We start from the raw sequence: 12,158 nt of genomic DNA, 5'->3' as shown, positions 1-12,158 counted from the left end.
ACGAGAGAAGTTCTCGGCTTGGGAGTTCATGCCTCTGCCCAGATAGACTTCCCAATTCTGGTAGACTCGCCCTGGCGCCTAGCCAGGAGACGCTCCAAGTTGTTTACAGGTCAACTTCTCAACTTTTGTCGAGCCTTTGAAGTTTTGCTGTACTATTATGTCACACATAACAAGGCTTTCAGGGATGGTAAATGGTTCCGCCTCAGTCGCTAACTCCGTCTGTTGCCACACCTGCTCCCGTAGACCCTAAATGGGCTTTGCTGCAAGACATGCAGTCCAAGCTTGCGTCCTTGATAGAGGACTTAAATGCGGAGAAGAACCTTCTGGCCAACAACCTTCCAACCGGTCGGTTGTGCGCCCTGTTGACGCTGAGGTAACCTACTCGCGTCTGCCAGTTGAGGTGGTTCCTCCTTCTGGCCAACAACCTTCCAACCGGTTGGTTGTGCGCCCTGTTGACGCTGAGGTAACCTACTCGCGTCTGCCAGTTGAGGTGGTTCCTCCTTCTGGCCAACAACCTTCCAATCGGTCGGTTGTGCGCCCTGTTGACGCTGAGGTAACCTACTCGCGTCTGCCAGTTGAGGTGGTTCCTCCACCGATGCGACCCAGTGTGGGTTGCCAGTCGCACGTTGACATTAAGCGACGCTCGGAGGTGGTTGTTGACGTTCAGGACGTTCAACAACCAGCAGAGGTGACTTGTTGTGACGCAGTGCGTCAACCTCAGCAACCCGGTAGGGTGTTGACTGCACAACCCAGACAGTCTAGACAGTTTCGGGTTGACGTTGTACTTCCTCGCGCACCCATGGTTGTTGACAGTTCACAGACTGTGCAGCAGTTCCATGATATTGCGTCCGGCTCCGTCACGCATCCACTAGTGCGACCGGATTCAGCGAGTCAGACGTTGCCCACTCCGTTGCCTTTTCCTCACCAGTTTCGGATGAGGAACCCTCTGATGAGGACGTTGCTGAACAAGACGATCAGCCCCCAGCCATGCTATCCATCCAGAAGATGCTGAAGAAGGAACGCTGCCCAGTCAGGCTGTGGATGAGTCTGGTAGGGACACTGTCATCCGTGGATCAATTTGTGTCACTAGGAAGACTACACCTCCGTCCTCTTCTATACCATCTAGCTTTTCAGTGGAAAAAGGACTAGACGCTAGAAGCGGTCTCGATCCCGGTTTCCGGAAAGATAAAGTCTTGTCTGACTTGGTGAAAGGACTATATCAACCTTAGAGAGGGTCTTCCCCTGACTGTTCAGACTCCCAACCACGTTCTCTTCTCGGACGCATCGGACGTAGGCTGGGGTGCGACATTAGACGGTCGGGAATGCTCGGGATTATGGAACTCGAGTCAAAGGACAATGCATTTCAACTGCAAGGAGCTACTGGCAGTACATCTGACCTGGAAAAGCTTCAGGTCTCTCCTTCAAGGCAAAGTGGTGGAGGTGAACTCGGACAACACCACGGCTTTGGCGTACATCTCCAAGCAAGGAGGGACCTACTCTCTGACATTGTACGAGATCGTAAGGGACCTCCTCACCTGGTCAAAAGGTCTAGACATATCACTAGTAACGAGGTTCATCCAAGGCAACTTGAATGTCATGGCAGATTGTCTCAGTCGGAAGGGACTAATAATTCCAACAGAATGGACCCTCCACAAGGATGTATGCAAGAGACTTTGGGCCACCTGGGGCCAGCCAACCATAGATCTCTTCGCGACCTCGATGACCAAGAGGCTCCCAATATTTTGCTCACCAATCCCGGACCCAGCAGCAGTTCATATAGATGCCTTTCTACTAGATTGGTCACATCTAGATCTATATGCATTCCCTCCGTTCAAGATTGTCAACAAGGTACTGCAGAAGTTCGCCTCTCACGAAGGGACAAGGTTGATGCTAGTTGCTTCCCTCTGGCCCGCGAGAGAATGGTTCACCGAGGTACTTCGATGGCTAGTAGACGTTCCCAGAACACTTCCCCTAAGGGTGGTCCTTCTACGTCAGCCACGCGTAAAGAAGGTATACCAAGGCCTCCACGCTCTTCGTCTGACTGCCTTCAGACTATCGAAAGACTCTCGAGAGCTAGAGGCTTTTCGAAGGAGGCAGCCAGAGCGATTGCTAGAGCAAGGAGAACATCCACCCTTAGAGTCTACCAATCGAAGTGGGAAATCTTTCGAACTGGTGCAAGTCAGTATCCGTATCCTCGACCAGTACCTCTGTAACTCAAATAGCTGACTTCCTCTTATATCTGAGGAAAGAACGATCTCTTTCAGCTCCCACTATCAAGGGTTACAGAAGCATGTTGGCATCAGTCTTCCGTCACAGAGGCTTAGATCTTTCCAACAATAAAGATCTACAGGACTTCCTTAAGTCTTTTGAGACCACGAAGGAGCGTCGTTTGGTTACACCTGGTTGGAATTTAGACGTGGTACTAAGATTCCTTATGTCAGACAGGTTCGAACCGCTACAATCAGCCTCCCTGAAAGATCTCACCTTAAAGACTCTTTTCCTGGTATGCTTAGCCACAGCTAAAAGAGTCAGTGAGATTCATGCCTTCAGCAAGAACATCGGATTCTCATCCGAAACGGCTACATGTTCTACAACTTGGTTTTCTAGCCAAAAACGAGCTGCCTTCTCGGCCTTGGCCAATATCGTTCGATATTCCAAACTTATCGTATGGTTAGAAATGAACTAGAAAGAGTCTTATGTCCTGTAAGAGCTCTTAAGTTCTATTTAAAACGAACTAAACCTTTACGAGGCCCGTCTGAAGCTTTATGGTGTTCAGTTAAGAAACCATCTTTGCCTATGTCAAAGAATGCTTTATCCTATTTTATCAGACTGTTAATACGAGAAGCTCATTCCCATCTGAATGAGGAAGACCAAGCTTTGCTGAAGGTAAGGACACACGAAGTTAGAGCTGTCGCAACTTCCGTGGCCTTTAAACAAAATAGATCTCTGCAAAGTATAATCGACGCAACCTATTGGAAAAGCAAGTCAGTATTCGCGTCTTTTTATCTTAAGAATGTCCAGTCTCTTTACGAGAACTGCTACACTCTGGGACCATTCGTAGCAACGAGTGCAGTAGTGGGTGAGGGCTCAACCACTACAATTCCCTAATTCCATAACCTTTTTAATCTTTCTCTTGAAATGTTTTATTATTGTTTTTTGGGTTGTCCGGAAGGCTAAGAAGCCTTTCGCATCCTACTTGATTTGGCGGGTGGTCAAAGTCATTTCTTGAGAAGCGCCTAGATTAGAGGTTTTGATGAGGTCCTGTTGTATGGGTTGCAACCCTTGATACTTCAGATCCTAGGGGTCGCTCAGCATCCTAAGAGGATCGCGAGGCTCAGTAAGGAAGACGTACTTAAAAAGGCAGAGTAATTGTTCAAGTCGACTTCCTTACCAGGTACTTATTTATTTTATGTTTGTTATTTTGAATAACTGCTAAAATGAAATACAAAATACTTAGCTCATAATAATGTAAACAAGTAATGCTGGTCTCTACCCACCCCCCTGGGTGTGAATCAGCTTATATAATCACCGGCTAAGTTTAATATTGAAAAATGTTATTTTTATTAATAAAATAAATTTTTGAATATACTTACCCGGTGATTATATATTAAAGGACCCTCCCTTCCTCCCCAATAGAGACCCAGTGGACCGAGGAGAAAATTGGTTCTGTGTTTACATTGAGTACTGAGTACCTGCTCGACAGATGGCGCTGTTGATGTACAACCCCCTACCTGCATAGCGATCGCTGGCGTATTTTGAACGTAGAGTTTTCTGTCGAGCAACAGAGTTGCAGCTTATATAATCACCTAGTAAGTATATTCAAAAATTTATTTTATTAATAAAAATAACATTTTTCATTTATCCTTTTTTCACCCATGATTATAGAACAAAGTTATATATTGGGGAAATAGTATATTTAGGTTGACTGGCTGGCTGTCTGATAAATTCATTAACAATTTTCCTTATTACTGTTGAGAATTTGGATGACTTTGTTTATTGATAGGGGTAAACTTTGTCATTGCATATTTGAATTAACATTTGTATATTTGAAGTAAGTTAAAATAGAATGGCAAGTGTTCTTTTCCACTGTAGTTTATTACCTGATGTTTCCAACTTAGAGCAAAGTTTTTCTTGTGAAGATTTCCCGACTACTGGATCCAGTCTCAAGAAACTGACAATATTTAAAGGCAATAGAAGCAGAGTGATTATCTTGAAAATACCTCTAGGATATTTAAATGAAAGATAACCTTTCATCTAGTTGTTTATTGTTTTTAGCTGTGTAAGGATATTTCAATAGAAATTTCGTAGCTGTTTGAATATTATAGGTTGATTCTACGTCTAGTGTTTTTACTCCCCTCAGCCCCATATGGCGTATTTTACGTCCAGTGATTTTCTTTCTTTTATTTATGCTTATAATTTTTTTTTTTTTACAAAATATGTAAAACCATATACCAATGGAAAGGAAATTTATTCATGTATATGATTTTGATGTTTTTAATTCGTACCTCTGATACTGCCTAGTGCTTGAATAATAAATTTATTGTAGGGGGGAGATTGAAAGGATTAGACTTTGTCATTTTCTCTAACTACAATTTCTTTTTTAGAAAGGAAATCTTTATTAGCCTCTCCTCAAAGATCAAGTTCAAACTACCCCAATAACGTTTTTTAAAGTTACAATGGATAATTACGCTTGACTTATAAAATTTCAACATGAAAAGCCCAAATATAGACTGCCAATACAACACAGTTTACTTTTAGAGCAAACATCATGACACCACAAAAATGCTAGATTAATTTAAAGAATAATATTGATATCTTTTCAACTTTTTTTTACCCACAGTATAGTGTAGTATACAGTAAATAAATGTTTATTTTATTTCTTGCAGTCATCCAGATAAGCAAAGTGGACTGTGTAATGCATGAGAATCCCTTCCCATCTGTGAATGTGTCGGAACAAATAGAGCGGTACTACAGAGCAAACCGTGTCAAGGTTTTCACCTACTCCCGTCCTTTCCATCGTGGTCAGAAGGATCCCACCAATGAGTTTGCTACTTTGTGTATTGAGAAAACCACTCTTTACACCTCATACTCCTTGCCAGGTATGGTATTGTAAAATATGCTATTTATCATATGTTGGTTTGTTTGCTATTGCTCTTATTAGCTGTTAGATACATACATACATACATATACCAAGGCACTTCCCCCAATTTTGGGGGGTAGCCGACATGAAACAAAAAAGGGGACCTCTCCTCTCTACGTTCCTTCCAGCCCCCTGTGGCCGCAGGGGCATAAAAAACAATTAGAATAGCGCCAACGTATCCTTGCGTGTCGTAAGAGGCGACTAAAATGGACGGGACGAGGGGTCTGGGAACCCCTCGCCTGTATTATAATCCTGTGAGATATCAAAGCTGTTAGCTAATAATAAATATTTGTGTAGAACAGATAGCACTTAAACACATTTAAATGTATGTCTATCCTTGTAACATATTTTTTATGAGAGCAAACCTCTTGAGAATCACATTTTGATGCTATTATATAGATTTTTTTATTAGAACATTCATCTTAACTTGTTAGTAAACTTAGCATTCTGTAATAAGGACTTAGGAGAAAAGTTAAAGTAGAGCTTTTTGAAGATGTCAGAACAGGATTCCTTCGGGTGATCTGAATCATGATTGCATTGATAGAAAACTAATTCACTTAGTGATATAGACACTTTAATCTTATTTGCTTTGGTTAAATATAAAAAAAATATTGCAGTTCTTTTCTTAAGAAATGCCCTTATGATTTGATATCAATACAAGGAATGGAGACATCACTAATTCAATTGATAAGATAGGCAATCCTTTCTAGTTTTATCTTCATCATCAAGGCCGTAACACAGTAATAAGTGATATGTCATTGTGTTATGTAATGTTTTATAATTTTTTATTGTTGCTTTATTTTTATAACTGAATAATAATTAGTTTCATTTGATTATAAATGTTGTTTTGAATTAGTTAGAAATTTTTTTTTGTCTCAATTGATTTAAAACTTTCTTGAGAAATTATATTTTTGATTTTCATGTTTAACCCTTTTAGATTAGGTAACTTCAAATAACATCATCCCTTGAGATTCTTACAATGTCAAATTACATTGTTTATAGGAAAAAAAATATGTGAAAGATTTTGACTACAGGTAGCAATGAAATGACATCTGAAAGGGGACTGCCAAAGAGAATTATGACTATGAGATTCTTAGATACAGAATCTTCAAAAATTTCCTAATTTTCCATAATTTTTTAAATGCAACAGCAGATATAGTTAACTTTAGAATAAGTATATCTTTGGAAAAAGAACATTGGTCATTTGTATTACTGTATTTCATGGTGAGAAGAAAATTTATATATCTATTGATTATTTTCAGAATAATGTTAATGAAAAGGGAATACATTTCTGTTCTAAACAAAACTTAATTAATTTGGATATTTGTTTCTGTTGTTTTACATTTGTAATTTTACGACAAACATTTTCAGTTATGTCACTTTAAATGAGTCTAGTCAATCAGCTTTAATTTGAATCCAAATCCATCATTATATTATTAGAATTAATTTATGGTAACTTATAAGGGAAGATTATCTCTCAAGCTCATTAGCAGTATGACAGAACTGAGCTTGCTTTGAACAGACAAGTTTTGTATCCCCCAAGATTTCAGAGAATTAATTTTACCATGGATTAGTGTCCTCCAAGAATCTCAAAGGATTAATTTTACCTTGGATTTGTGTACTGCATTTGGAATGTACTTAGAATTATTTTTCCTGCCCCATTTCTCAATTTCCAAATAGGAATTCTTCGATGCTTTCCTGTTGTGAAAACCAAATCTAAAGAGCTGTCTCCCCTTGAAAATGCTCTTGAAACCATGACCAATGTTAATGAGGAAGTTCATGAGCTAGTAAAGAGATATGCCAGAGATTCATCCCTACCACTAGATCCACTCACAAGAAAGCTTTCTGGTATGGTGGATCCTGCAGTTATGGGAGGCATTGCCAATTATGAAAAGGTATGTTCTTGAAATGATCTTTCAGATACCTCTATATCATTGATGACATTTGATTGTTCATCATTACGTTACCTTAAATTGTTGTTAAGTTTTATAATTCTTTCTACTTGAACTGATGCTAATCCTTGTTTTTTAAAAATAGTTAGAAACCATTTCATTCCTACTCATTAATGAACGTTTCATATTTTAAAATAAGGAATATCTTTAGTGGAGCTGGAACAGCTGATAAAATCATCAACGACAGGTTGTTAACACGGCCGAGTTTTTACAGATACATACATACATACATTCATTCATTCATTCATTCATTCATTCATTCATTCATTCATTCATTCATTCATTCATTCATACATACATACATACATATATATATACATACATATATACATACATACATACTTACATACATACATACTTATATTTAGTCATGGGCAAGAAAACATTGTTTAAAGCTACATAACCTAACTGCATTTATTCTATATGGGAACTTCTAAGTTTTTCAATTTTGTTAACACTTTAAGTCAGTTCCAGCATTACTGAAGACATATTCCTACTTAAGCACTCAGGTTTGTATAGCTAGGAAAAATACAATTTACTTTTAAAATTTGTTATTTTAAGCTCTAATTTTAGTATAAAGTCTAGAGATATGACATAGTGTTCTTGTTGAGGTAAATTATAATAATAATGATATCAAGATATATTTCTTTTATTAACAGGCTTTCCTTGGAGATGATTACATACTGTCACATCCTGGTGATGCTGATAAAGTAGCAAACCTTCGCTTGCTGATGGCATCACAGGTATGACTTTTTATATAAGATATTGGTATTTATTTTTTTTTATGAAAATCTTTTTATAATAGAAAAAGATTATAAGCTAATAATTTTATGTGTACATTTATTGGAAGATATTCTTATATGTAGATATTTTCTGGTTGAGCAAATGTTTGGACATGTCGAAAGACCACATTAACGTGACCATGTATGTTTAATTATAGATAACTGCTAGTCGTAGGACGTTTCATTGGGAAACATTTATCAAGGGGGTGGACCACAGTTAGTGAAAGAGATACATCATCTTACTAGAACAGTGTCAGAATTGGTTAAGAAGGCACATGGTTATAAGAGATAACCAAACTTTTCATTATATCTGATTACAAGATTCAGTACTGACTAGATTAGTGGATAGTTAGAGTTTAGATCACCCTCAGACCTAAGATGGAAATGTCTCATAATCCTCAGGATTGTCAAGGATGGATCATTTAATATTAATGATGGAAATGTGTCACAGTGTTGAAACACTCACCAGTTATGGACACAAGAGTCCATTGAATTAGCTGGAGACTGAGTTTGGAGTTAGAAACTTTAGTCCCATTAGATCACTGCTGTTGAAACATTAGAGGATATATGGATAATTGGTTATGGAAATAAGACACTAGCGGAGGAAAAAAACTGACCAAACACAAAAGAATGTATGACCAGTACTTTACAGGTGAAAAATATTTCTTCAGTAGAAGTGAAAGATTCTGGTCAAGTGCTTGATAGAGCTCAGAGGAGTCCCAGAAGTCATAAGTTGTTTTCAGGAGTAATGGGGTCAAATATTACAGATGTCAAGAATACAAGAACATGAGGAAACTTAGTTTTCATCTAATTTTGAAAGTTCTAGATATGTTTTAGACCTAAGCCAGTCCTGTTAGCCAGTGCTGCCTACTTTACCATGTAATACTTTGATATATTAAAAATTGGGATGCATTTGTATCTGAGGTATCCAAAGGGTAACTTTGGATACCTTAGAATTTAGATTAGACTTCTTTGAATTGAATATCCAAGGTATTCTACAATGCTACAGGTTGAGCAGTGTCAGTGCAACAACCAGCCAAGGATATATGATACTTGTGGTCAGATAATTTTGGAAGTTTTAATGGATAGGCAGTAAATTTTGTCAAATTTAAATTCAGTTGGACAAGTCTCATGGTGAGCCATATTTTTATGAGAACTTATGGATGGCTTTTAGTAGATCTGACATATACATACTAATTCTATAGAGCATACAAAGTTTCATGCTACCATGGTAGGAAAGTACTACAGTACAGTAATGATGTTCCAGATCATGAGTGAGTGATCAGTTATAATCCAGTAAATGCTGTATAAAACATAATCGGTGTGAGGAGCTTTAGAAACTTCTGCTTATTAGAGGAATGATATGAACATATGAACAGTTTTTGTGGTAACAAGAATTTTAATTATAAATAGGTGTACAGTGATTCTGTTACTTTGTACTAATATTATTGCTTCTCTTTGTAAGGTATTTACATTTGTACATAATTAGATAATGGTTTTTGTTTAGTACTCTCTCTTAGTATTGTTTTTTTTCTCTTGTTGGTTTTTAATTTAGCCATAGATTGTATTCCAAAATATCCCTTTTAGAGAGTGACTACAGTACTTACTCTTAAACTCATCCAAAATGGAAAATAAGAAGTTATTCTGAAAGTACAACTGAGAAAATGGAACATATTTATTATAGATTTTGTATTTTGATATCTTTTAAAATTAATTTCAGGTACCTCTGCTAGAAGCTGGACTAAGTATACACTCGATGCGTGTCACTGAACCCATATCAGGTCTCCACGATCACATGGTCGCTTCATTCACTAAAATGAAAGCACAAGTACAAGAAAAATATGGTGTACAGGTAAGAAGCATGAGTCAATTTTCTTGTTTTATTTTTTGCATTTTCTGAATGTCGATTGTATCTCTATGAAAGATATTTTTGACTGTGGATAAGCTTGTATCTTGAAATGACATATTTATTAAATATTTCAACAGCCAATGCCGGATGACCTAAGAATAGATATTCGTCCTCTGAAACTTCATAGTCAAATCAGTGTGAGCAGTGATTCTTCACAGCGTGCATCTCATCAGTATGAGTGAGTGTTAAATCAAGATTTTTTCAGAAAATCTTTAATGTTTGATTATTTTTTTTTATCTTTTCTCTGCAGATAAGTTTTCATATCTAGGTTGATGCTGCAAAATGAATTAATTTCTAGTAACATACCTAAAGTGGAGATCTTTCTTCTCTTGTAAACAGCCAGTTTCTTGTGAGGTGCTGAGTCAGTTTTAGGAAAGAAATTTTTTTTTCTGTACAGTACTGTGAAAAAGTGTAGCACTGTGTAATATTCTCTCAAATTTCAGGTCATATAAGATGTAAATGTATTTGTTCTTAGAAACCTTTCTTTTTTAAAATAGGGAATATTTTCAATGGAGCTGGAATGTTGTTGAAATAATTAATGAGGCAGTATATGACAGGTGGTAAGTGCAAGTAAATAACTCGGCTCACTCTTCTGTCAACTCTTCACTTTTGTCTTTGGCTACAACGAATACAGCCATACTATTGCGTCCTGTCTAAGACTGTTTAATATTTTTTTTTTTTATAGTTTTTAGCTTGAATAGTTAATTTGGCTTGTTAATGATGAAATGAAATAGAAGTTTGCATGTGGGGAAAAGAGTGGACACTGTATCAGTTTATTACAAAACTAGTAATGCATCCACACTCACGGCACTTTTTGTGAGGGCATGATTGTTTGAAATATCATCATGTGGCAAGCTTAAGTTGTGGCCTCCCATTAAGGGTAGGCTATTCTTTGAGGAGGAAAGAAAGTAAAGTTTTCTTCAGAATGATTTTTGGTGATGTCCAAGACAGTTTCAAAAAGAACGTATAGCACACTGCTTTCCTTATTGAATTCGCCGATCTCTGGTGGTTCTGGGTATATACCCTTAGCTTGGTTCCTGGGAGTATGCTTCAGGAGCAAGGAGAACTTGATTCTAAGGACAAATAGCAGTAATTTCAGTGGAGACTCACGTAAAACTAGCGTTAATCCCAGTGCTAGTGACCCTGATGGTAATTCCCGTAATGTCTTAAGCTAAAAGATTCCACTCCAATGAAAGTGCCGGTGCCAAAACCATTGGAGGGAATGAAAAGGCTCCAGTGCCAGTGAAACCTATGTTTCACCCGGGTGCCCGTCACCCCTGTCCCCATAACCTTTTTGCTTGTCTTCCCACTGTCTGTCACCTCCGTACCTGTGACCCCATGGCCCGGAACTCTCATTATCCCTGCGCCAGTAAGCTCAGCCCCAGTAAACCTGAGACAGTGACTCCTTGTACTGTGGTTTTTGTAGGAGTAACGTCTGTGGTTTCTTCCCTGTGGGAAGCTTCGTCACCAATGGTTACTCAGACCTATGACTTATCTGCTTTCAAAATCTTAATAGAAAGTTGGTAAGAGGAAGAAAGGAGTTGACTCTTCCTTCTCTTCTCTAACAAGAAAAAAAAATAGGTCAAATTAGTCCAGGAGGAAGTTGTAAAAAGTCCCTAAGGATTCTTGACAACACCACCTCTCTCTTGGAGGAGGTGGACAGCTCCGCGGTTGACCACTGTCCCCTTTGTTGCATCGGGTCCAGGGTGGCACAGCCTCATGCAGGGCCATGTGCTCTCTCCATTGGAAGGATTGTTTACTGGTCTATGCATCGGAGCCCTAGGGAGTGTGACTTGATTACCTTAGTAGCCAGGCTAGCTGGAGATGTGGCACACTTTCTATTGGGCTGGTGTTAGAAGACCTTTGGCATGGGAGAGTGCTGCTATTAAGGATATACTTTGATATCTCAAATTGAGATGATATCTCTTAAGGATGTCGTTGCAAGCTTGTGGCCACAGGCTGGTGACTGAGAGTCCACTGCCTCAGGTTAGTGAGCATAGTGCCATGGCATACTCTCCATCACAATCAACAAAGGGAAGAGTACTTGGGGCTTTCTCTGTCTCTGGTTTGATCAGTACCAGGAGTATTTCTCTCCACGATGACAACCACCTGGTTCACGATCAGCCCCGATTTCCCTGATGGTGTTTCTCTTGGCACAGAATGCTCATATTCGTGGGTTAGGAAAGTATATTTCCTGAGCAGTACCATTACCAAATGAAGCGAAGAATTCAGTCTTAGTTTTTTTTTTTTGGATGTTCTTGCTTTTATTTGTTTGTGGAACAAGCTAGGTGTGGCGACTGTAACGGCACCTTTAGATATGACCTTGGTCATTTATCATCTTTTGGTGTCCTTCAATTATCGAGACCTTCTGTAGA

At 38.5% G+C, this 12,158-nt stretch overlaps 1 protein-coding gene across 7 annotated transcripts in view; it reads left to right on the top strand.

Annotated features, from left to right (window-relative positions):
- The window catches only part of mbc (myoblast city), a 169,064-nt gene that overhangs the window by 83,360 nt on the left and 73,546 nt on the right, over nucleotides 1-12,158 (top strand). For all 7 annotated transcript variants that reach the window (XM_068392117.1, XM_068392118.1, XM_068392111.1 and 4 more), the window contains 5 exons: nucleotides 4,887-5,099; nucleotides 6,821-7,035; nucleotides 7,752-7,835; nucleotides 9,595-9,726; nucleotides 9,861-9,961. In XM_068392117.1, coding sequence (XP_068248218.1) covers nucleotides 4,887-5,099; nucleotides 6,821-7,035; nucleotides 7,752-7,835; nucleotides 9,595-9,726; nucleotides 9,861-9,961 — 745 coding nt within the window. The remainder of the gene's footprint in view (nucleotides 1-4,886; nucleotides 5,100-6,820; nucleotides 7,036-7,751; nucleotides 7,836-9,594; nucleotides 9,727-9,860; nucleotides 9,962-12,158) is intronic.

Source organism: Palaemon carinicauda, chromosome 18 (assembly GCF_036898095.1).
Source record: "Palaemon carinicauda isolate YSFRI2023 chromosome 18, ASM3689809v2, whole genome shotgun sequence".
Lineage (NCBI taxonomy): Eukaryota > Metazoa > Arthropoda > Malacostraca > Decapoda > Palaemonidae > Palaemon > Palaemon carinicauda.
Note: the sequence above shows the minus strand (reverse complement) of the source record. Positions and strands in the feature narration are given on the sequence as shown.